This window comes from Hippopotamus amphibius, chromosome 6, assembly GCF_030028045.1.
Source record: "Hippopotamus amphibius kiboko isolate mHipAmp2 chromosome 6, mHipAmp2.hap2, whole genome shotgun sequence".
Lineage (NCBI taxonomy): Eukaryota > Metazoa > Chordata > Mammalia > Artiodactyla > Hippopotamidae > Hippopotamus > Hippopotamus amphibius.
The window spans coordinates 31,003,777-31,031,392 of record NC_080191.1 but is presented as its reverse complement, the minus strand read 5'-3'; the positions used below and the strand labels follow the sequence as shown (position 1 = coordinate 31,031,392).

The 27,616-nt window shown below is 36.9% G+C and overlaps 1 protein-coding gene across 8 annotated transcripts in view; it reads left to right on the top strand.

Moving 5' to 3' along the window:
• TRDN (triadin) overlaps nt 1–3,644 on the top strand; it is a 376,282-nt gene extending 372,638 nt beyond the window's left edge. For 2 of the 8 annotated variants that reach the window (XM_057739759.1, XM_057739760.1), the window contains exon 41: nt 1,256–3,639. In XM_057739759.1, coding sequence (XP_057595742.1) covers nt 1,256–1,392 — 137 coding nt within the window. In that variant the 3' untranslated portion in view covers nt 1,393–3,639. Of the gene's footprint in view, nt 1–1,255 lie in introns of all 8 variants that reach the window. The other 6 variants (XM_057739761.1, XM_057739757.1, XM_057739762.1 and 3 more) reach the window with 5 other exon arrangements.
• The last annotated feature ends 23,972 nt before the right edge of the window (nt 3,645–27,616 follow it).

Below are 27,616 nucleotides of genomic sequence, written 5' to 3'. Positions count from 1 at the left end.
TCCTAAGAAGCCCTTAGGCTCATATGGATTTGGCCAGCCCCGCATATTCCACATACTGCTAGCTGCAGTTGTCATTCTCTTTCCTGGCCATCGGCAAGAAGTCTGTGGTTGGTTGACAGAATGCAAATGGATAGGATGGACCACACTGAAGGGTCAGTAGGGCCCCATGATGGTGAGGAAGTCCTAAACTCGCCACCTCTTAACAAAGCTTCTACCTGGGAGCCCCAAAATACTGGGCCGAGATCATATGCTGTATCCAATATGCACACTGCCTCGCTGGGTTTTAACTCTTTTCTTTTGTTTCTTTCTGCTCTGACAACAGAGCTGCTACCTGGAAGTGTTGCTCTAAAAAGTAACTGTGCCATCTTAGCAGAGGGTTTGCCTCCAGAGTAAGGGCAAGTGGAAAACCTCAAGACTTTAGGAACCACAAGGCTCTTCTGGTGTTATTAACAAACACACACGCACCACCCCCCACACATACACACACAAGAGTTGGTTACTTTGAATATTGATAAGCTCATGTTTTGAAACCTGTCACCCCATAACAGTTTTTCTTTTTTTTTTTAATTAATTAATTAATTTATTTATTTTATTTATTGCCTGCGTTGGATTCTTGCTGCACACGGGCTGTCTCTAGTTGCTGCGAGCGGGGGCTCCTCTTTATTGTGGTGCGCGGGCTCCTCATTGTAGTGGCCTCTCCTGTTGCAGAGCACAGGCTCCAGGCGCATGGGCCTCAATAGTTGTGGCACACAGGCTCAATAGTTGTGGCTCACTGGCTCTAGAGCACAGGCTCAATAGCCATAGCGCATGGGCTCAGTTGCTCTGTGGCATGTGGAATCCCCCCAGAGCAGGGCTCGAACCTGCATCCCCTGCATTGGCAGGCGGACTCCCAACCACTGTGCCACCTAGGAAGTCCCACTTTTTCTGAATACTGTGCACAGAACTATATTCCTATAAACCAAACGCTTTGATTTTCTATGCCAGGCCTTTTTTTATTATCATTTTATTAAGGGTTTATTATGTGCCAGGAAGGATTTCAAGTGGTTCCCATATATTAACTTATTTAATTTCCACAACATCTCTATGAGGTTTTTGTTGTCTTGATTTTACATATGAGGAACTTGCTGGTCGTTGCCAAGGCTTCTGGTTGTAGAACCCATGTCCATCTGCATTATATTAGACTGCCTCGCAGTGCTTTACCTCTGTTCCTAATCACATTCTGCTTGTTTTAATGTCATCATGCTCTATTCCTTAGGCCCCATCAGCTTCTTCCAGTGTGTCTACTTGGATGGATACAATGGCTATGGATTTCAGTTTCCTGTCACTCCTGCACACCGCCCTGGAGAGAGCTCTGGCCAACCAAGTTCTCCAGGACAGAAGCAACAAGGATAATAAGACATATATGCGCAGCCCTTAGAAGTGCTTTAAGATCTTTTTAATAGGATCCTCTGTTTATTCGCAGTGCCGTGGGCAATTGAAATCATTTAGTCCGGGGAATTTCTTTGAAAATATTTTACTCTTCTGCCTGGTGTAGAAAGAAAGGATGAACAAAGGGACTGAATGACAAGCTGACAGGTTGGAGGGTCTGGCGCTCAAGAATCTGCCATGTGTTTGTTGCTGGGTGTGGGTGCTTATATTTTTCTATTTCCATTCACTGTAGCATTGTTCACAAATTAAATTTTACTTAATAATGGTCTTTTCAACATAATTGACACAATTAAAAATGAAATTTCTGGCTTCAGTTAGATATTTACTAAGTGAAAACACAGACTATGCTTTAAGTTTAAAGGGTGTAGAAGCTTATACAAAAGCTGCTCTTTTGCATCATGTAGGTATCTAAGCTCAATTTACCCAATAAGTTGATGTTTAATAGTTTAATTTTATTTCTGTGTCTATTTCAGTTGTGACTGTGCTCTAAAAATGGGTAACAGTTGCACCAAAGAATGCTATAAGTTCCTTGTGATGCTCTTTTGGAGCTCAAAATATCTCTGAATTTTAGACATGATAAGATGGAGTAGAAATGTTTGATGAATCTTATCTCTAAGATTTGTCTTGAATTGTAATTGAGACATTCACTCCAGTAGAAATGCACCATCCAATTAGGCAAGTCTGGTGAATCATTTGTTTAAATATAAGCAAATTAGATGTAGAATTGTCAGATTTCTCCAGACTGTGCCCTAGTGAAAATATCACCCGGGTGAAATTTTAGATCAATCACTAAATTTGGGTGACAGATGAAAGAGTATTTTCATTTCACTTTAATAGACTCATCCTATGGAGTTAAACAGGTTTTACTTTTCAAAACAGAAAAATATGAATGTCATCAAAGTTGAAAGCATACATTTTAACCATAAGTGCTTCATGAGATGTCTTACTTGTTTTTTAGGTAATTGGTTACCAGTGCCAATGAAACAGATGACAATCTTTAACTCATTTGACGACGCATCACTGGGAATAACTACTATAGTTTTGCCATCATTTTGTTTCCCAGTGGTGTAAACACTTGTGATTTTTTACCACATTTTTCTATCAACTCTAAATGTCATGGCAGGGAATTCCCCGGCGGTCCAGTGGTTAGGACTCCGCACTTCCACTGCAGGGGACAAGGGTTCCGTCCCTGGTCAGGGAACTAAGATCCTGCATGCTGTGCGGTGCGGCCTAAATAAATAAATAAATAAAAATAAAAGTCATGCCACTGTGACCTTTATCATGTTTACAGTTGCAATTCAACTTATGACATATTAACTCAGGAAATAAACTGAGTTATTCTTTCTGGCTTTGTAAAATTACCTTTAGCAAAATCTAAAGCAGCCAGAGCCGATACTAGCCAAGTCATTTATTTTCAAGGACTGCAACTAAGTTCTTTAGGGCCAAGATGTAGAACACTGTTTTACTAAAATATCATTAGGCTAGGGCATCGGTCACGTTAATTATTAATAATGAATTTTCAGTGACTTTTGTGAAAAGTTGGTCTCAGCCACAGGCTGGTGGACCTAATTTACATCACAAAAGCCAATGGTACGATGAACCAAGATTAATGACACTCCTTATAGGGGTGCCTGGAAGTGTGTAACTTCAGTGCTGACCAGATGGTACTATCTTGTAAAGCCTCTTCATGTAACAATGAAAACTTGTGAGTAGGACAATGAATGAAGTTTATTGCTCAACTGCTCCTCTAACTTGTCCAATTTAATGGCTAAAGGAATAGAGAGCAAATATGATAGTTTACTCAATTTCGTAGAAAAGCATGGTTTATCCATTCATTCTTTTCATTTATTGACTATTGAGCATTTGCTCTTTCTAGGGCACTGTGTTAGGTACTGGACTGTATAAGAAAAATATCAGAGATAAATTCTGCTCCCAGTGCTATCCTGACACAATATGTGGTCTTGGAATAGTTGCTTGTTTCCCTATGTGTAAAATAGGGATTTCAGGACAAACAACTTTATACCTCACAGACATATTGTGGAGGCTGACAAATTATCTTAATACAGATATGACATAAAAAAATTTCTGAAATAATACTTTTGGATGTGGCACTACTTTTCCCTCTGTGCATTTCTACATTATATTATTGTTTCTTTCACTCTTATTATGAAAACTATTTGATAAAAAAAGACAATTTCTTGTAATTAGAATTAGACAATTCAATTATGATGTAAATGATATTAATAATAATTGTTACGGTTTATCTGCTTAAAGTTACAATGATAATAGCACATGAAAAATATTAACTAAACTCTCATTTGTACAGTTCCATCAAATAAAGTATTTCTAGTCCTTTCTTGTTTGCGCTTTACATTTTAAAAGGAAAAGATAAATGGTTGGTTAAAAGTCATTGTCTTTAGTAGTTCTCTCATAATTCATGGCATACTCATCATGAACATGTACATAGTTAATATTTGTTTTAGTTCTTCATTTGGTCTAAGTGGTGTGAGCTACCCATCCCAATCCTTTACTCTCCCCACACTTTACCTCCTCTTAATAGATGAAGGTCTATAGAAGATAAATAGCTACCTAAAGTTTTAAATTTACATTTAGTTTTCATAAAGCCTGATAATGGGGCAAAGTTTTTTTGGAATAATTCCCATGAAAAGCTCTGGTATATAGTTTCCTTCTGGTACATCCCTGTCAAAACTCCTCATGGAAATATTTTGGAAACTAAAACTGTATATTGAGGAACTCAAATATTTCTTTGAGTTATTTTACTGGAAAAAAAAAACAAAGAGAATAACCAAGATTATTGCTATAGAAAATTCAGGGACCATCTAGCCCAACTGGCAATACAGAAAATGAAACTAATCCCTATAGAAATGCATAAATTTGCCCAAAGTCACCAATTGCATCAAAGCCAGGCCTAGAACATTAATCTGCTAGCTCTCAAATGCCTTTAACTTTGTCCTTAGGCTGCTATTACAAATCTTGGCTAGTTTATCCAGCATTTCAAAATTTATTTTTTAATTATAGTCAGTGTTAGAAATGTAATCCTATGTGGAAAGACTTGCTTTTTTCTACACGAGAACCTAAAACCTTAAGAGTTTCATTCATTTGTTTTAGAAAAAAATGAATCTCAGAGATGTTAGATGATATGCCAGAGGGATTGCTAGCTAGTAACAGAACTACATTGAGAACTAGAATCTTCTGTTTCCTAATCTGCTGCATATAACTCACCCTGTTTGACTCCATATAAGTCTTCACCATCATAAACTTCCTCTGTAATTCACACACTCATTAAGACATGGAGACTCAGCACAACCTTCTAGGAACTGGCTTCCTGACGACATTCTTTGCCCTACTGCTTTCAGGCCAATACTACTGCTACCATGCACCTGTTCCCCTCATTAATCATGTATGTCCATAAAATGTTTAGAAATTCCTGTGGATACCTTCCTTTGTGTATAAAAATAGTTTTGTTTTCCACACTATTTAACTGTAAAAAAGTCATAAGTCTCTGAAAGACTCCAAACATTTTCCCCAAAGAAAAAGAAAACAACTCTCTTTAAATTAATCTCAACTTATCCAAAGATGTAGGTTAACAAAATAAGTAAGAAAAACAGATGCTAACAAAAACACATTTAGGCTCTAAAGAAAGGCTCAAAATAAATGAATTAGTGCATATTAATAATTGGATTATACAAACTTCAGAAGAAGTGCATGTTAATAAAATGGTAATAGCAAAAAAAAAAAAAAATGTTGGTTTCTCACACAGCCGTGTTTAGTTCCAGGCCATATGCCTTCTTCAAGAATATCAATTTCTGTGTCAATGCTCTGTATTGAAATGTTAACAAGGACTAACTGCTCACATCAAGTTATTAGTGCTATTTTACTTTTTTCCCCATTACATCCAAAGCTGTCTTAAATAACTTAATAAGAGGTCAGGAGTATACTCTATCCCTCTAAGTAGAGTTTCCAGGTCAGATGTGCTTTCAGAACAAGCCTGCTATGGTAGAGAGCCCTGTGTCCTAAGGGTCCTCAAACGTGAGGTCAGATTCTAATTCTACAGTAACTCTGGTCATTCATTTCTTCTGTTCCCTTAGTTTTCCATCTTGAAATAAAAATAAATGTTCCTACTGCACAAGGTCATTCATTTTTGTCGAGGAAAGTTACGGGAAAGTACCTTGGAAAGTAATGTTGTTAGGACCTTTCAAACTCCCTTCTGGTTTTGTTATTAAATGGTCCAGCTATGCTCTGCACTGAAGACCTAGTGTTGCTAAGTGTCATGAGCTAAGGTAGCAAATGAAAGCCAGACCTGCATGAGCCAAACACAAAATGGGAACATCACCACTGGCCAAAACAATTTTGCTTTAAAAAAAATTTACTATTTTGTGTTCTTTTCATGGATTTGCTGTAAATCAATGACAACAGAATATCCTTCAAACCATTGAATCAGAACACACGGAGTTTGTAAGATATCTGTGGAAAGGTAGTCCTCTGAATGGAAAGCTGAGATAGAATACCAATTGACTCATGTACCCCAGACACCTCTGTAGAATCAAACATTTGTTAGAAGGTCTGAAGGTGTTTCAGCAAAGTAAGTTAGCGAAGGCAGTGTCAAATACTATTGCATCTTAAAACAATTAATATACGTCTTAGCTTAGGGAACAACTCTCTCTCTCCCTCTCATATTCAGAATTCAATGAAAAATCATTTGTATATTTATATATATTTGATGCCCTCGTGGACAGAGTTGGGATGATCTGAATGGAAGGTACATTCTTTAAAAAGGAGGCTATATTTTATAGAAAAGACAATTCTGAATTCCAGCAATTTTGAGGAAAAAATGTAGTAATTCAATTATTTTCATCTTTGGAACATCTATGCATCAAAAAATACTTTTAAAATTGGGAATATATTAACATTGTTCAAAGTCAAAATGGTCTTAAAGGTATACATCGAAAGTGTTATCTCACCCCATCGTTGTTGCTTCAGTTTCCTACCCACTCCTTGACTTCCTACAGCTAATCACATTGACAGATTCTTGTGTATCCATCCTATGAAAATACAAATATAAACTAATACAGGCTCTCATTTTGATACTTTTCTTGCACAAACAGTATGTATCATAAACATTGTTCTGTATGTTCCTTTCTTCATCTAATGTATCTTCAGTTATTTGTTTATACTGGTACATACAGAGCTTCCTTATTAATATAGACAGATATAGATATATAGATGTATCTTATGCACGTATCTTGAGTGGAGAGTTAGAGGCATCTATGAAACCACAACTCAGGTCAAGATATAGAACATTAACAGCACTACAGAAGCCTCATTCATATCTCATCCAGTTAATATCCTCTGGAAAACTACTATTCTCACTTTGTCATCAAATAAATGTCTTGACTGTTCTGAGCTTTGTATAAATGAAATCATAGATTACATATCTTTATGTCCAGTTTCTATTCTATGTAATTAACATGACACAGGTAAGACTCATTTATATTGTTATTGTTTACATTCTAAAGAAGTAGTTTATTCATTGTTTTATAGTATTCGTGTATGTATATACCAAAGAATTTATTTATACATTCTATTGTGAGTGGGAATTTGTACATCTCCAGTTTTTGTTCAGATTTATAGCACTGCTATAAATATTCCTGTTAGTTTTTTATACTGTATATCTATATGTGCATGGGTGGGTGGGGGTTTTGTAACTCAGAGGTGAATTGTTGGCTTACAGAGTATGTGAATGTTCAATTTTAGTAGACAATTCCAAACAATTTTCTAACTGGTTGTAACAATTTGCACTTCAAAAACAGAGTACAAAATTCAAGCTGCTACAAATGCTTGCTTATACTTGCTGTTGTCATTGGTTCATTTTAACCTCTAGTGGGTATGTAGTCATACATCATTACTCTTATAAATTGGATTTCCCTGATGACCAGTGATGTTGAGAACTTTTAATATATTTATTGATCATTTGGTAATCCTCTTTTACATAAAACTTGCTTAAATTTTGTGGACTTTTGTTAAGTAGATTTTTGTCTTCTTTTTTTTTATGAAGGAATATTTTTGGCTTCACATAGATGTAGTTTTGAATTTTCATATTTTCTTTGTTTCCAAGTTTTACTGAAGATACAAGATTTTGGATCTTTCTAGTTTGTTCACTTGTTTTGTTCTTTTTGTTGTTTCATGTAGTTTCCAAGAAGTGTCAAGATTTGGAACTCAGCATACACCATGTTTCTATTAGAACCAGAATAACATTCATTTAAAAAATAAATTAAATAGTTTTGAAACTAAATAATAAATTGAATTAAATTGACAGTTCTAAACAGAAGTACTCTATTGCTAATACCAGTTTACTGTTAAGTTTTTTGATGGCTGAAATATAATACACAGACTTTTGTAATTAATAATCATTTGTTTCTTTTCAAGTTAAGTTTCATTTGGTGTGGATGAGGAAATTATATGAACTTTTTTGAGAGATGAAGAAATTTTAATTTGTAACTGTTACTTTCTTTAATTCTGAGGATGGTTAGGCAAAGATTTTCCAATTGGTCATTTCGAATAACGAAAGTCTGGTGCCTACGTTTCAGATCTCTGGAAATAATGTCCACTTTTAATCTCATTATGAGTCATATAAAAATATTTTAAAGAAATCAAAAGGTCATGAGTCACATCATTAACATCCTCAGTTTTACAATTGTACCTTTGATGTAAAGCAGCCTTTAGTTCTTCTTAGTTCAAAGAAATCTTTGCTTGAAATTGGTCATAAACCCCACTCACATTTCATTTTATTCAGTCCCATTAGAGCTTGTAACCCTTGTCTAGTGAGGAGAGAACTTATCATATGTATGCCTAAAATGACTTAGCTAGACCGCTTACCTCAGCTAAAGCTGTTCAGAATGAAAAGGCTGAAACTGACTTCAACCATGTTGTTGATATCCATCCTACTGAAATTTCCTATTATAAATCCAGTTACAGAGTATTTTTTTCATCTGTTGAGTGGAATTAGTAAATGTTGTTTGTCTCATTGGTTATTTTCTATTACTTTTTACTACAACATTATGTTAACACTAAATAAAAATAAAGCATATTTACTGTGATGATTGTTTAGAGAGCATTTTTAGAAATAATATAGAAGTTGTGCTTTACATTTCGTGTAAATGGCAAAAAAATAGCACATTTTACATAAAATGAAATGTCTACTATGGAAAATGGGACCACAACATAGTTACATTTCTGTAATTTAATTTCATTGGTACCGCCTTTAGTCAAGTAATCAGCTGCCTTTTGAAATAGAGAAAAAAATTTTGAAACAGACTAAAGGATTTTTATTCTTTGGCTACCAGGCCAGTTTTTTGGTATATAAAGATACTTTTCAAGTATCTAATAGTGTAAAACTCAAACCAGATTAAAATAATCACAATCTTTCCATAGTAGATTAATAATAGAGTATATTAGTAGTTAAATTAATAATCAAAAGAATCAAGACACTAGCTGACAGTTAATGAGGAGGTAGTTTCTTTTATAAAAGAAACATAATTTGATAATGACAAGAATAAGTAACTTTGTCTTTCAGAAAAGATTGGTTACATTAAATTTTTTTAAAATGAATGTTTAAGAAACTTGCTTATTATGTATTTCTTACTTATAAAATAATATTGATTTCAAAAACAGTGAAGTAGTTATGCATAGCTTTAAATGCCTAGAGAAAAATATTGTGACTATAGAAATTTTGAGCTTGAAGAGATAAACAAGTAATTTGACAAACTGGATAACTAAAGTTCAGAGCAATTTATTGATTTGCCTAAAATCACAAGCTTGTTTCAAGCAGAACTGAAATGTGATGTGACTTTTGATAGTATATAGTTAGCAAAATGAAAATCAAGTGACCTACTCAATTTTACTTTCCACAATAATATTAATTTAATGACATGAGTATGATTAAAGATTTGCTATATTTTATAAAATTTGTTATTAAAACCAATTATTTATGCTGTGTTTAAGATGTCCACTGCTGGGAATTCTTTGGAAGTCCCAGTGTTTAGGATTGGGCACTCTCACTGCCGTGACTCAAGTTCAAGCCCTGCTGGGGGAGCTGAGATCCGGCATCCCACAGGCAGCACGGGAGGGCCAAATAAATAAATAGATAAATAATAAAATTTCTTCAGTTTCTTCTGTTAGATTTACTGTTGCCTTCTGTTAAATAAAGACATGGTTCTTTATTTTAAACCTTAAGACAAGGACAACTGTAGTGTTTTTTTATTGGTCAAAATTGTATATTTTTCTTAAATAATTTTTCAGATAGGAGCCCTCAGTCAAGCAGCCTTTTGCAGTAGACAGGGTGTGAGGATGATAGCCATGCCTATCTAATAATCCATTTGTGATGAAACTTCAAGTTCCGCTGAAACTTATTCCAAAATCAGGAAGGGTTACAGCAGCATTTGGAAGCTAAGTATTCTTTTGTTTTTTTAAAATATTTTTTGCAGCTTTCTTTTTTTCTAATTTTTATTTTATATTGCAGTATAGTTGATTAACAATGTTGTATAAGTTTCAGGTGTACAGCAGTGATTCTTTTATACATATACATGTATCTATTCTTTTTCAAATTCTTTTCCCATTTAGGTTATTACAGAATGTTGAGCAGAGTTCCCTGTGCTATACAGTAGGTCCTTGTTGGTTATCTATTTTAAATATAGTAGTGTGTATATGTCATTCCCAAACTCCCCATTTATCCCTCCCCACCACCTTTCCCCTTTGGTAATCATAAGTTTGTTTTCTGTGTCTGTGAGTCTGCTTCTGTTTTGTAAATAAGTTTGTTCATATCATTTTTTTTTTTAGATTATAAGTGATATCATATGGTATTTGTCTTTCCCTCTCTGACTTACTTCACCTTAGTATGATAATCTGCGGGTCCCTTCATTTTGCTTCATATGGCATTATTTCATTCTTTTTAATGACTGAGTAATATTCCATTGTATATATGTGCCACATCTTCTTTATCTTTTCCTCTACTGATAGACATTTAGATTGCTTCCACATCTTGGCTATCATAAAAAAAGCTACAGTGAACATCAGGGTGCGTGTATCATTTTGAAACATGTTTTTCTCTGGATATATAGCGAGGGGTGGGATTGCCATATTATATGGTAGCTTTATTCTTAGTTTTTTTAAGGAACTTCCATACTGTTCTCCATAGCGCTGTACCAATCTACATTCCCACCAACAGTGCAGGAGGGTTCCCTTTTCTCCACATTCTCGCCAGCATTTATTGTTTGTCATTCCCAAACTCATTTTTTTTCAAAAACTTTTTTTTCAAAGATTTTTTATTTTTGATGTGGACCATTTTTAAAGTCTTTTATTAAATTGGTTACAATATTGCTTCTGGTTTTTTTTTTTTTATGTTTTGGTTTTTTGGCCATAAGGCATGTGGGATCTAACCACCCCCATCAGGGATCGAACCTGCATCCCTTGCTTTGGAAAGCGAAGTCTTAACTACTGGACCACCAGGGAAGTCCCCTGTTTGTATACATTTTGATGATAGCCATTCTGACTGGTGTGAGGTAATATTGTTTTGATCTGCATTTCTCTGATAATTAGTGATGTTGAGTGTCTTTTCATGTGCCTCTTGGCCATCTGTATGTCTTCTTTGGAGAAATGTCTATTTAGGTCTTCTGCCCATTTTTTTGGTTGGATTGTTTGTTTTTTGATATTGAGCTATATGAGCTGTTTATATATTTTGGAGATTAAGCCCTTGTCAGGTGGTCACATCACTTGCAAATATTTTTTCCCATTCTGTAGGTTGTCTTTTCATTTTGTTCATGGTTTCCTTTGCTGTGCAAAAACTTTTGAGTTTAATTAGGTCCCAAGTATTTATTTTTGTTTTCATTTCCATTACTCTAGGAGATGGATCCAAAAAGATATTGCTGTGATTTTTGTCAGAGTGTTCGGCCTACATTTTCCTTTAGGAGTTTATGGCTTTGATCAATTCTAAAAATTTTAGTCATTAGTTCTTCAACTATCTTACTGCCATTCATCCTTCTGAGACTCCAATTACAGATATGTTAGACACTTAATTTTGTCCCACACGTCACTGCAGCTCTGCCCATCACTTTTATGTCTTTTCTCTTTCTATGCTTGCATTCAGAAATTTTCTATTGCTGTGCTTACACGTTAACTGATGTTTTCTTCTACCATACGGAGTGTGGTGATAAACACACACAGTGATATTTCATTTCACAAATTTTATAATTCTTTAAGCATTCCTTTTTGTTATTTTTTCTTTCCCATTTTCTTTATCATTATGCTAATTTTTTAAATCTTATAGCATATTTAATATAGCTATTTTAAATTCCTTTCCTGCTAAATCCATCATTTCTTGTCATTCTGGATCTTTTCCTATTGACTGACCTTCTGATATGGGACACACTTTTCTGATTTTTTGCATGTCTGGTAAATTTAATTAATGCTGGATATTTTTTATCTTGTTGAGTTCTAGAATTCTTGCCTTCCTTTAAAGAGTGCTCAAGCTTTTTTTTCTGGAAAGCAATCAAGTTATTTATGAATCAGTTTTTTCACTTAAGGCTTATTCTTAACTCTCATTATCCATTATTTTAGTTCTTCTACCATTTGTGGTCTCACTAAAAGTCCTGAGGAGGAGGACTTTTCAGTGAGGAGTCTCCACTCTAGCTGGTCGGAACGCACTGAGAATACTCAGGGAATTGCTCAGGTTACAATGCTGCAGATGTTATTTACCCCAATTATGGAACTCCACTCTAGGTAAGGATATATTAGTATTCAGCAACTGACTCCATGCATATTTATTGAAACTCTTTTTCTCTGCACCTCCTCCTCTCTGATAGTCTACTGTGCAAATTCCTGTCATTTCAGTCTACCCGAACCTGTTCTCTTCTCCTTAATGCAGCAAGTCTGCCGTTTGGGTTCTGCTTGGGTTCCCCCTCATTTACCGCTGTTCAAAACGTTGCTCCAGACAGAATAATGTGGTAATCACTGTTCTTATATCATTTGCTTCCTTCCTGTCATGAATCAGTGTTCTGCTAAGCTCTTTCTCCAATTTCCAAAGACATTTACATCATACAGTTACTCCAATAAATTTGGAAGTGGAAATACAAAAAACCTATTCACATTTTCTATAGAATGTCTATTAGCATCACCAGTCCAGCCTCTGTAGGCCTAAATTTCTTTTATCATAGCCCTGTGAAGCCAGCTCAGGAGGGAAATGACTTGGTTAACAGGATCACAGAAAGTAATATGAGGGTTGAGTATAAGAAGATATGAGGGCTGGGGGAATAGCCAAGGTACCCTGTTTTTCAGGCTAAGTCTTTACAAATCTTTAAGGTATAAGAATGAAATAAGAAGTAAAAATGAATTCTCCTTCATACAACACCCCCAAATTTTCCTGTGGGGTAGGAATGGGATAGAAACAAAACTCAAAGTAAACATATTAAAATTTGCTTTATAAGAATAAAAAGAAATTTAGGGGTAAAGTCACTTGGGGATAACTATCTGTACCCTGGGACGAATTTATTCTGCATTAAAAACATATTCACTTAATGGGAACAGCCTAATTAGCAAGCTGATAGAAATTAGAATGCTGAAGAAAGTATAACGGCTTTTATTATAATTTATAGTGTAATAGAAATTAAAAGTAATTGGTTTAAATATGAAATTTTGTGAAAAAACTTTCTGAATGGCGCTATTTTTTCAATAATTCCACTGCAATTTTAACCCTGAGATAATAAATTCAATAATAAAACACTTTTATGGTTGCAGACTAGACAGAAGGTGCTCAGGGGGAAACATGATTTGAAGTTTTTGTCAGATCAGAATCTAAATATAAGGCTTCAACTGGTCATGAGTTTCCCAACATCCAGCATCACCTTTTAATTTTCTTGGGAATGGGCCAAGGCTTACTCCTGCCCCCTCTTCTGCTCTCACAGACACATCTTCATGCTCTCAAGCCCACCTTCCTTTCCTGCCTCTGTCTTCCACCATTACTGTTTCAACTTTAACAAACTTGACAGGGGAAAATGGTAAGGGCATTTTCTCTCAGAGATAATTTTTATTTCTTCCCAGAGCTAAGGAATTAAGAACTCTGCCAAGAACTTAGCCCAGGAACAATAAATTCTTTTAATGAAGGCAACTTACCTGTGTTCCAAAAATAATGTTGCCTCGGCAGTTCCCGCTCTGCATCCTCTTGAAGTGACCTTGTCACAAGGAAGGAGGTCAGAGAACCTAGCAACCCTTCCCAATACAGTGCTCAAGAGCATTTAAGCTTTGGCAGCAGATAGAACCTCCTGATGTGAAAGACCAAAGGAAACTAGAAAGGGAGCAGCAAAAATATAATCCTGATTGGGGCTTATAGATTGTTTTCCAAAAGATTAAGTATTCCAAAATATCTTCCTCCAGTGCTCTCCTACTTGGACTTCAACTTTTGCAGCTGTGTCTAGTAATCAGCTTTAAATTTAGGTTAGAATCACTATCCCTAGTCTTCTCAAGAATTCCCATCCATCTATCCTTTCAAATTTAGAGTCTCTGTATTGCACCTTAACTTCTTCTCTAAACTTCTGGAGATGCTACATTCTCTTGTCTGTGCTGCCCCTTCTAAAGCAGGTGCCATGCTGAAGCATTTTCCTACTGTTTTTTTTTGTTTTGTTTTTTTAAGAAAAGGTAATTTAATCAGCATGTGTAATTTTCTGCTCCCTTGCAATTCATTGCTCTGATGCCATCTCCTAAAAACACCTTTCCCCCCATTCCGTGCAATTTCTACAGAGCTATGGGGAAACTCTATTATGGTAATGATGAGGCAGATAAGTGGTTTACTTAAATTAAATTAGTAAACACATCTAATTATTCTGCAACCACTTTGAACTTAACAAGAAAAATCATTATCAGCACAGAAGAGATAAGGCCTGGTGTGTGTGTGTGTGTGTGTGTGTGTGTGTGTGTGTTTAACCCTTCTTTAGAGAAAATTTCATCCATGCCAAAAAGTTCCTATCAAAAGGATTAATGGTTGACTGTTTAAAGTCAACTTATCTAAATTGAAAGGCAGCATAAGAGAGTTTGTGATTCAGCCTGTCTCTCAGAGGGCTATAAAGTTATAACCGAGGCTGGTGGCTTTAACTATAAGAATTATGTCCCCAAATAGCTACCCTACTGCATTTATCTGCAAAGGCCACGCATCGTCTCTCTTTTTAAAGATACTATTACACATTTCCTATATTATTTTTATGCTACCCAGGAAATAAAATTCAGAGATTACAAATTATAGGTCTTCCAATAAGAATCCTGGGGAACAATCTCGCATTAATTCATCTTACAAGTTTTTGATGAACATTAGATGTGTGCTGGGTGCAAATCATGGTTGCTAGGGCAATGAGTAAGCTGTAGTTCCTGCCCTCAAGCATCTCAAGTCAAAGAGGAGAGACAGATCTGTAAACAATTGTGAAACAATGCTGTGAAGCCTATAAAATGGTCACACACTCTGTTGTGGGAGACTAGATGAGGATGTGCTAAATTCTGTTCTCTGTGGTATAAGAAGAAGGATTGGGAACATTTAGAGGGAGACCTGACAGAGGTAAGGTGGAAGACAAGGCAGTAGAAGGCAATTCAATAAAAGAGGAAAGTATTAGCAAAGGCTTGAGGTTGTGTAATGTGTAATTTGATGACACTTTTAAGGAATAACAAAAAACACTGTGTGGAAGTATAGAATGAGTGGTAAGAAACTGAGGAGCATAAAAGCCATTAATCAAAAACAGTACCAAGGGGACTGCTTTTATGACTGAGTGTGAAATTCACGATGAAGAAAATATTGATTGCCAACTAAGTTTCAGAAAACTTTCTGATATCACTCAGAATGTTTAACTAGGGAATCCATGATATCTATTTCCTGGTTATCCAAACTACAAACTTAAATGAGAGCTAACATCACACCATGATCTACTGAAACAGACACAAATTAATTGCTTTTGAGTCTAAGTGATGTTTCTTTCCATAATTCCTGAGTGCTGCAGACAACTTGTCTTCATTTACTTCTTTCAAATAATATCTCATGGAAATTGTTCCTGAGGATCCAAACATTCTCCTGTTCCTACAACCAGAGCTGAACTGACTGGAAGAACGATTAAAAGCAACCCCACTAAGGTGTAATTTATGAAAATGCTAGCTTCTCAAACATATTTATGGGCTGTACTAATTTGGCAATGTCGTTACCTTACACCAGTGGGCTATTTACTATTTTTCAGCTGAATAGCTCAAAGCCTTGAATTTTCCATTATCTGGTTTAATAGTTTCCAAGTAAATCTTCAGAAGAAAATTATTTGCAAAGATATTGATTCTCAAGCCAGGGATCTGTCTGTATCCACACACTGTTCCTTATCCCTTTCCTCCTGAGCCACTGCTTCCCACACCAAATGCTGACAGTTCTATCTTCCCAGTGTCCTTCCACTTCTCTCCACCTCCACTTCTATTTCCTTGGTTCTAACTACCTACACTCATCATCTGGTAACTATAGCAGTGTTCTAAGTGCTCTCTCTGCCTCCAGTCTTGTCCCCTCAATCCACATCCCATATTGTCATCAAAGTTAAGTCTTTCACTTGAAAGTATAATTCTGTCATTCTACTGCTGTTTCTCATTGGTAGTTTCCCGTTGCCACTAGAATATAGCCTAAAGTCATCAGGGAATACAACACCCTTCACTGTCTGTGTTCGCCTTTTGGTGCAGATTGATCTTTTACAACTCCTTGCAGCCATCCACCTTATTCTGTGCTTTTGCAAAGCTGGAATGTGTTTATGCCCCCACCAGCGTAGCCTGACACCTCAACCTGTATATTCTCAGATCCTCCTTGCTTCACTCCTACTTATCCTTTAAGAATCAGTTTTATTGATGAGTTTAGTAAAGTAGCAGGATACAAAATTAATGCACAGAAATCTCTTGCATTCCTATACACGAATAATGGAAGAGCAGAAAGAGAAGTTAAGGAAACTCTCCCATTCACCATTGCAACCAAAAGAATAAAATACCTAGGAATAAACCTGCCTAAGGAGGCAAAAGATCTGTATGCAGAAAACTTTAAGACACTGATGAAAGAAATCAAAGATGACACAAACAGATGGAGAGACATACCATGTTCTTGGATTGGAAGAATCAACATCGTGAAAATGACTGTACTACCCAAAGCAATTTACACATTCAATGCAATCCCTATCAAATTACCAACGGCATTTTTCACAGAACTAGAGCAAGAAATCTTATGATTTGTATGGAAACGCAAAAGACCCCGAATAGCCAAAGCAATCTTGAGAAGGAAAAATGGAGTTGGTGGAATCAGGCTTCCTGACTTCAAACTATACTACAAGGCCATAGTGATCAAGACAGTATGGTACTGGCACAAAAATAGAAAGGAAGATCAATGGAATAGAATAGAGAACTCAGAAGTAAGCCCAAACACATATGGGCACCTTATCTTTGACAAAGGAGGCACGAGTATACAATGGAAAAAAGACAGCCTCTTCAATAAGTGGTGCTGGGAAAATTGGACAGCAACATGTAAAAGAATGAAATTAGAACACTTCCTAACACCATACATGAAAATAAACTCCAAATAGATTAAAGACCTACATGTAAGGCCAGACACTATAAAACTCCTAGAGGAAAACATAGGCAGAACACTCTATGACATACATCAAAGCAAGATCCTTTTTGACCCACCTCCTAGAATCAGGGAAATAAAATCAAGAATAAACAAATGGGACCTCATGAAACTTAAAAGCTTTTGCACAGCAAAGGAAACCATAAACAAGACTAAAAGGCAACCCTCAGAATGGGAAAAAATAGTTGCCTATGAAACAATGGACAAAGGATTAACCTCCAAAATTTACAAGCAGCTCATGCAGCTTAATACCAAAAAAGCAAATAACCCAATCCACAAATGGGCAGAGGACCTACATAGACATTTCTCCAAAGAAGACATACAGATGGCCAACAAACACATGAAAAGATGCTCAAAATCACTAATTATCAGAGAAATGCAAGTCAAAGCCACAATGAGGTATCACCTCACACCAATCAGAATGGCCATCATCACAAAATCTGGAAAGAACAAATGTTGGAGAGGGTGTGGAGAAAAGGGAACTCTCCTGCACTGTTGGTGGGCATGTAAGTTGGTACAGCCACTATGGAAAACAGTTTGGAGGTTCCTTAAAAAACTACAAATAGAACTACCATATGATCCAGTAATCCCACTCCTGGGCATATACCCAAAGAAAACCATAATCCCAAAAGAAACTTGTACCATCATGTTTATTGCAGCACTATTTACAATAGCCAGGACATGGAAGCAACCGAAATGCCCATCAACAAATGAATGGATACAGAAGATGTGGCATATATATACAATGGAATATTACTCAGCTATAAAAAGGGATGAGATGGAGCTATATGTCATGAGGTGGATAGAACTACAGTCTGTCATACAGAGTGAAGTAAGTCAGAAAGAGAAAGACAAATATTGTATGCTAACTCACATATACGGAATCTAAAAATGGTACTGATGAACTCAGTGACAAGAACAGGGACACAGATACAGAGAATGGACTGGAGAACTTGAGGTATGGGAGGAGGTGGGGGGTGAAGGGGAAACTGAGATGAAGCGAGAGAGTAGCACAGACATATATATACTACCAACTGTAAAATAGTCAGTGGGAAGTTGTTGTATAGCAAAGGGAGCCCAACTCGAGGATGGAAGATGCCTTAGAGGACTGGGGCAGGGAGGGTGGGGGGGACTCGAGGGGGGGGAGTCAAGGAAGGGAGGGAATACGGGGATATGTGTATAAAAACAGATGATTGAACCTGGTGTACCCCCCAAAAAAAAATTTAAAAAAAAAAGACAAAAAAAGAATCAGTTTTATGTTGAATGCTCAAAGAAACCTTCCCTTATCCTCAAGAATATGTAAATTGACTCCCCAATACAGTTGGTTCTATAGCTCCTTGAATATACTGCTCTCACCTGTGAATATTAGAGGGTTGGGACTATATCTTATTCATAAACATGTATTTCCAGTGGCTTATTAATACATAGTCTCAAAATATATCCAATCATGAAATAACTGTTAATTAATTTTTAATAGTGGATTTGGACATAGTATTTATTCTTACACACAGACATATCCCCAAAATTCTTCCTTACAGCTCTGTCTCTCACTCAAACCCGGTTGTCCAGCATAGGCTGATTTTCAAGAAACAGCTGGGGGGGTATGAGAAAGACTTTGGGATCTCTTAAAAACTAATAAAACACCAGACGTTATCAGTTTTCAAAGTTATTTCAGCTCCACATACATAAACCTTTGACAAAGTCTCTCACTGCAGCCCTTACTGCCCTGAATTACTCCCGGAGCTCTCTCACACCATCTGAGCAGTTAGCCCTTATTTCTTCCCAGCTGTAAAAAATGCAGTCTTCACTTTTTTGGAAGTCAAGTTCACCTTTCTCTCTCTAGGCTGATTGAAGTTCAAACCTTCACTCTTTGCCTGATCATTTTCCTCCCGTGTCTCAGAGGTCCCCGATGTGTAACCTCTCCATGTCTGCAGAGTATTATGCTCTCTCCTGTGCAGATGGAGAGAAAATCAGAATGCCTTGGGTATTTCCATAAACCTAGGAGGACATTCTAGCCCTGCCTGAAATATTAGATAAGGTTAGATATTATAGGTAAGTTTTCCTACTTGAATTTTCTATTCTTTTTCTCCATATTTAGCATAATTCTTATTATATACTAAAAGGAAGTATATATAGTTATTTCTAAGCTTTATACACCTACCAGTCCATCACTGGTTTCTATTGGATTTTGAAAAGTGATTAGAAATAAATATTATCTAAAATCTCTGTGCAGCATTTTGAATTGCATTCTATCTATCACACAGGCATGGACCCAGACCTAAGGTAGTGGGGGAGCTCAACTTTCTGAGCTATTTGGGAGTGAGGATAAAACCAAGGCTAGGTAAGGATGGGATACTAAGTGCCCATGTCCTTGTCCAAAAACTGTTTGGTGATATGGGGCACTAGTATATAAAACAATCCAGTCCATTGGGAGAAGTGTGGCCACAGAAATCCTGTGGCCAGAGACAACTGGCAGCAGGAAATCAGTAGCAAGATTGAGATGTGAATCCCTTCACCATAGGGCTTTAGCCCAATTCATTGAGGCAGGAAATGGGATCCAGGTCACTAAGTGAAGGGCTGTTAAATGCCAGGAGTAGCATTAGGTTTTACCCTAATTGGGCCAGTTCTCCTGAAGGTCTCATATTACCAAAGGTGCATGGAATGCACTGGCAGGGAACAACTATTAGAGGACAGATGTTAGAGAAACTTAAGATTTCATAGGCCTGGGACAATGACAGTAATTCCAGCTCTAACCACTTGTGAGGTCTAAGGTGCTGTAATGGGTTACATTGGGTCCCCTCCAAAATGTTACACTGAAGTCCTAAAACCCCGGTACCTCAGAATGTGACCTTATTTGGAAATAGGAACTTTACAGAAGTGATCAAGTTAAAATGAGATCATTGAGGTGGGCCCTAATCCAATATAACTGGTGTCCTTATAAAATGAGAAATTTGGACACAGAGACAGACATGCATAGAGGGAAGACAACATACAGAGACGTGCACACACAGGAGAAGATGGACAAAACAACTCAGTGACTAACTGAACATTTCATTTTTCATCTGGGTATTTAAATGCAGGCTTTGTTCTTCGAGATCTTTGACCTTCATGAAAATAAAGGTGATGTTATCACTTTCTAATGCTTCTCTCTACCCATCCACCAGGAACCTGATATTTTCATTCCTTTACTATTAAACTCTTAATTACTGATTTGCAGAAATAAATAATATGAAATGCAAGTAATTAATAAAAGTGTTAGCCACTTAGATTTGCATTTATAGTAAAGTTATCACAAAATATTTTAAAAATCCAGTAAGGATTGAGGATAGGTAGTGGTGTTGTATGCAAAATTTCCTCTGTGTCTGTGTAATCATGCCACATAGATCAGTCTTCATAACCAAACATCTCTCTGTAAATATTACAGAACATTTATGATATAGGAGTACCTATGTGTGCCTTGAAGTGGTAATGCTGCTATTCTGGACTTTTGAAGAAATGTAGCTGGTTTTGAGGAGCTCCCAATGCAAAATCTCCCAAGAAAAGCTTAGAATAGAAGCCTAAAGTCAGGGACTAAGGCTTTACTTTATTTAGTCAAGAAGAGCTGAATTTAATACATACTCTACTTTTCACTCACCTAAATAACAAAAATAAACATGTAAACTTGCTTGTTTATAGATAAGTGAGTTTATCTCTTTGAGTGGTATAAAAGACTTGCCCAGAATCAGAAAATGAAGTAAGACGATATGAAACCATTAGCGTTATCTTCTACTTTCACTGGGCATACTAAGGATGTTGAGGGTGCCAGCATTCTAGCCAACAAGTCTTGCTTTTGTTCCATCACCCACCTATAGCTCATTTAAGTTGTCATTCTGCCTCTCTAAGCCAGTGTAGAAAATCTACCCTTAGATTTTATTGATTTGGTCCAGGCTTTACCTTCTGTTTATAAATATTTTTGTCTGATACTCTAGTTATACTGGATTTTGTCCCACATTCCTTATTTCAATTATGAACTTCCTTTGAAGTTATTTAGAACTTACCAAAATACATTGTTCTTGCATCATCCAGAAAGCTGCATGCACAAACATAGTGCATATACTGGCAAATATAGTAAAAATGAATGAAATTGTGGCAGATATTTCACATTGCCTCTTAATTGATTAATTATGAAATTCCATCCACAATAATGCTGAATAAGTTTTGCTGTTTATTCCTCTTCTTTTCATTAGTTTTAGAGAAATTCTCTTCTATTAACATTGACCTCTGCCCCATTTGTCATCTGTTTTGCCAGTCCTTTAACTCCATATGTATTAGAGGGATTTGAGGCTTAATAAAGAATATAGAGAGAGAAAAGATGGCACTGAAGTAGAGGGACGTGGAAAGCATCCCTCTCCACAGATGCATTGGGAATGCACCAAAAGATAATTCCCATAGAGAACCAACTGAACACCAGCAGATGGCCTCGGACACCAGAAAGGACCGCAAGGATCCCGACATAACTGGTAGGGAGGCATCTATGACGGCTCAAAGAGGGTGAAGCAGCAGAGCTGTGGCAGACGGGAGGGAGTGAGAAACACACGGAGTGTCCGCACCGCAGCTCAGCGTTCCCAAACTGAGACTTCAATTCACAGCTCAACAGAGGGTCTGGGAGCAGGAGCATGGGAACCGGAGAGCTGGTTCAGGGTGAGAAAAATTGTTGCCAGAAAGGTGACGGACCGAGAGGACAGGAGGGAAGAGGTCCAAGGCGAGGAGTGCCTGCCCCTGAGAGCTGCCTGGCCATGATGGCGGCTGGATGCTGCAGGCTCACGGGCGGGGGGAGGAGCCATGGGCATAGCCTCGCTCTCTCTTTCGAAGCCTGCAGAGGGCAGTGGAGGGACCCCCTGTGGGCCACCTAAGGTGCTCAGGGATAACAAGTACCCTCAGGCCCTTGGGCAGGGCTAGATTAAAACCCCTTGGGACACCGGCAGCAGGGAGGCTGCTGAGAAAAAAAAAACCCGAGAGAGGCCCAACTCTGAGACTTTCTGTTTACACCTGAGCCACCGGAGTCCCTCTGCAACAGGCACCTCCAAGCCCGACTGAAACAACAGTGCACCACTGCTCACTCACTCCCAGGGAAAGGAGCCACTAGTGTACCCTCTCCCTCCCCACACACCAACGCTTACAGGCAAACAATAAAGGAAGCTCTGCTGGTCACAGAATAATGCAAAAAACCCAAGGCTAGTAGAAGGACACTTACAGCTGAGACTCTAAGGAAATAGAAATATTATTATCAATTGTATTGAACTGGGCCATTCTGGGATCAGTTCTAGATTGTTTTTTTTTTTTTTTCCTTTATTAATTACGATCTTAGTCCTAAGGGATCTACAAGTTTTATAACATATTTTTTTAATTCTATTTTTTATCCTATTTTTATTTTTAGCCTTTTTATATACTTCTATTTCTAGCTAAGTTTTTGGAGTACGGACTATATATCTCTCCTACGTTCCTTTCATCTCTATCTTTTATACATTTCTACTCCCTTTTTATTTGCATATTACCAGTCACACTATGCTCTGCTGTTCCCCTGTCTTCCATCCATTTTTAGTTTATTTTATCTTAACATACTTATAAGCAACACTATCGATCTGCTCAGACTCCTTGCTCTTTTCTCCAGATGACACACCACTTTGGTATTTAATATCAGGTTTCTGTCTTTATCTCAGTTCTTAGTACAATTGTCTAATTTCATTCTGAGAATCTCTATTCTGTCTGGTGGTACTCTAGCTATCTTTCATATTTGATCCTAGCTTACAATATCTCCCTGGATTAGTGTTTGCATGTGTAAGGTGTTATTTGTTTGTTTGTTTGTTTTTTCTTTGTTTCTGGTTTGTTCTGTTTTGGTTTTCAATTTCTGTTGGTTTTCTCTTTGAATATCTGATAGCATACAGGGGTTCTTCTGTCAGATCTTTCCAGAGCCTAATGTCGTAACAGATTCAGTAATTGTATCTCTCATACAGGTATGTGTTTCCTAGACTTAGTATTTCTTTAACCCAACACTTGGACATTAGTCTGGGGCTTGGACAGTCTTCTATAAACACCTCTATCGCAAGGAGAAGCAACCCCAGAAGTTTGGACTACCATGAGGAAACAAAGAAACACCATGCAGGCAAAGGAGCAGGAAAAAACCCCACAAGACCAAATAAATTAAGAGGAAATAGGAAAAACACCTGAAAAAGAATTCAGAGTAATGATAGTAAAAATGATACAAAATTTTGATAACAAAATAGAGGAAGTACAAGAAACAGTTCATAGGAACTCAGGAGAACTAAAGAACAAACAAACAGCAATGGACAACAAATAACTGAAATTAAAAACACTCTAGATGGTATAACCAGCAGAATGACTGAGGCAGAAGGATGAATAAGTGAGTTGGAAGATAGAATGGGGGAAATAACTGCCACAGAGCAGAAAAGAGAAAAAAGATTAAAAAGAATGGAAGACAGTCTCAGAGACCTTGGTGACAACATTAAGCACACCAACATTCGAATCATAGGCATCACAGAAGAAGAAGAAGAAAAAAAAAGAAAGGGTCTCAGAAAATATTTGAAGAGGTTATAGTGGAAGACTTCCCCAACATGGGAAAGGAAATAATTAACCAAGTCCAAGAAGCACAGAGAGTCCCATACAGAATGAACCCAAGGAGAAATACACCGAGGCACATCTTAATGAAACTAATGAAAATGAAACACAAAGAAAAAATATTAAAAGCAGCAAGAGAAAAGCAACAAATAACATATAAGGGAAAACCCAGAAGGATAACAGCTGACCTTTCTACAGAAACCCTGCAGGCCAGAAGGGAATGGCAGGATATACTGAAAGTCCTGAAAGAGAAAAACCTACTGCCAAGAATACTCTGCCCAGCAAGAATCTCATTCAGATTCGATGGGAAATCAAAAGCTTTACAAAGAAGCAAAAGTTAAAAGAATACAGCACCACCAAACCAGCCTTACAGCAATTGCTAAAGGAACTTCTATAAGTAGGAAACACAAGAAAAGGAAAACACCTACAAATACAAACCTCAAACAATTAACAAAATGGTAATAGAAACACACATGTCAATAATCACCTTAAATGTAAATGGATTAAATGCTCCAACCAAAAGACAGACTGGCTGAATGGATACAAAAACAAGACCCATCTATATGCTGCCTACAAGAAACCCACTTCAGACCAAGGGACAAAGATAGACTGAAAGTAAAGGGATGGAAAAAGATATTCCATGCAAATGGAAGTCAAAAGAAAGCTGGAGTCACAATACTCATATCAGACACTTTAGACTTTAAAGTAAAGACTATTACAAGAGACAAGGAAGGACACTACATAATGATCAAGGGATCCATCCAAGAAGACTATATAACAATTGTAAATATCTATGCACCCAACATAGGAGCACCTCAATACATAAGGCAAATGCTAACAGCCATAAAAGGGGATATCGACAGTAACACAATAATAGTAGGAGACTTTAACACTCCACTTATATCAATGGACAGATCATCCAAACAGAAAATAAATAAGGACACACAAGCTGTAAAGGACACATTAGACCATCTCAACTTAATTGATATTTACAGAACATTCCATCCAAAAATTACAGAATACACCTTCTTCTCAAGTGCACACAGAACATTTTCCAGGATAGATCACATCTTGGGTCACAAATCAAACGTTGGCAAATTCAAGAAAATTGAAATCATATCAAGCACGTTCTCTTACCACAATGCCATGAGACTAGATATCAATTACCTGAAAAAAACTGTAAAAAATACAAACACATGGAGGCTAAACAATACACTATTAAACAACCAAGAAATCACTAAAGAAATCAAAGAGGAAATCAAAAAATATATAGAAACAAGTGACAGTGAAAACACAACCCAAAACCTGTGGGAGGTGGCAAAAGCAGTTCTCAGAGGGAAGTTTATAGCAATAGAGTCCTACCTCAAGAAACAAGAAAAATCTCAAATAAACAACCTAACCTCACACCTAAAACAATTAGAAAAAGAAGAACAAAGAAACCCCAAAGTGAGCAGAAAGAAGGAAATCATAAAGATCAGAGCAGAAATAAATGAAAAAGAAAGGAAGGAAGCAATAGCAAAGATCAATAAACTAAAAGCTGGTTCTTTGAGAAGATTAACAAAATTGATGAACCATTAGCCAGACTCATCAAGAAAAAAAGGGAGAAGAGGCAAATCAACAGAATTAGAAATGAAAAAGGAGAAGTAACAACGGACACCACAGAAATACAGAAGATCATGAGAGACTACTACAAGCAACTATATGCCAATAAATTGGATAACCTGGAAGAAATGGATAAATGCTTAGAAAAATACAATCTTCCAAGGCTGAACCAGGAAGACATAGAAACTATGAACACACCAATCACAAGTAAGGAAATGGAGACTGTGATTACAAATCTCCCAACAAAGAAAAGCCCAGGGCCAGAAGGATTCACAGGCGAATTCTATCAAACACTTAGAGAAGAGCTAACACCTATCCTTCTCAAACTCATGCAAAATATAGCAGAAAGAGGAACACTCCCAAACTCATTCTACAAGGCCACCATCACCCTGATACCAAAACCGGGTAAAGATGTCACAAAAAAAGAACATTACAGGCCAATATCACTGATGAATATATATGCAAAAGTCCTCAACAAAATACTGGCTAACAGAATCCAACAGCACATTAAAAAGATCATACACCATGATCAAGTGGGGTTTATCCCTGGGATGCAAGGATTATTCAATATATGCAAATCAATCAATGTGATACATCATATCAACAAATTAAAGGTTAAAAACCAGAAAAAAAAGCAGAAAAAGCTTTTGACAAAATTCGACATCCATTTATGATAAAAGCTCTCCAGAAAATGGGCATAGAAGGAAATTACCTCAACAAAATAAAAGCCATATATGAGAAACCAAAAGCCAACATCATTCTAAGTGGTGAAAAACTGAAAGAATTCCCTCTTAGAACAGGAACAAGACAAGGGTGGCCACTCTCACCACTATTATTCAACATAGTTCTGGAAGTTTGAGCCACAGCAATCAGAGAGGCAAAGGAAATAAAAGGAATCCAAATTGGAACAGAAGAAGTAAAATTGTCACTCTTTGCAGATGACATGATATTATACATAGAAAACCCTAAAGACTCTACCACAGAACTGCTAGCACTAATTGATGAATTCAGTAAAGTAGCAGGATACAAAATTAATGAGCAGAAATCTCTTGCATGCGTATACACTAACAACGAAAAAGCAGAAAGAGAAATTAAGGAAACTCTCCCATTTACCAATGCAATAAAATACCTAGGAATAAACCTGCCTAAGGAGGCAAAATATCTGTATGCAGAAAACTTTCAGACACTGATGAAAGAAATCAAAGACGACACAAACAGATGGAGGGACATACCATATTCCTGGAGTGGAAGAATCAACATCGTGAAAATGACTGTACTACCCAAAGCAATTTACACATTCAATGCAATCCCTATCAAATTACCAACGGCATTTTTCACAGAACTAGAGCAAGAAATCTTATGATTTGTATGGAAACGCAAAAGATCCCGAATAGCCAAAGCAATCTTGAGAAGGAAGGACGGAGTTGGTGGAATCAGGCTTCCTGACTTCAAACTATACTACAAGGCCATAGTGATCAAGACAGTATGGTACTGGCACAAAAATAGAAAGGAAGATCAATGGAACAGAATAGAGAAATCAGAGGTAAACCCAAGCACATATGGGCACCTTATCTTTGACAAAGGAGGAAAGAATATACAATGGAGAAAGAACATCCTCTTCAATAAGTGGTGCTGGGAAAATTGGACAGCAACATGTAAAAGAATGAAATTAGTACACTTCCTAACACCATACACAAAAACAAACTCAAAATGGATTAAAGACCTACATGTAAGGCCAGACACTATAAAACTCCTAGAGGAAAACATAGGCAGACCACTCTATGACATACATCCAAGCAAGATCCTTTTTGACCCACCTCCTAGAATCAGGGAAATAAAATCAAGAATAAACAAATGGGACCTCATGAAACTTCAAAGCTTTTGCACAGTGAAAGAAACCATAAACAAGACAAGAAGGCAACCCTCAGAATGGGAAAAAATAGTTGCCAACGACACAACAGACAAAGGATTAACCTCCAAAATATACAAGCAGCTCATGCAGCTTAATACCAAAAAAGCAAATAACCCAATCCACAAATGGGCAGAGGACCTACATAGACATTTCTCCAAAGAAGACATACAGATGGCCAACAAACACATGAAAAGATGCTCAACATCACTAATTATCAGAGAAATGCAAGTCAAAGCCACAACGTGGTATCACCTCACACCGATCAGAATGGCCATCATCACAAAATCTGGAAAGAACAAATGTTGGAGAGGGTGTGGAGAAAGGGGAACTCTCCTGCACTGTTGGTGGGCATGTAAGTTGGTACAGCCACTATG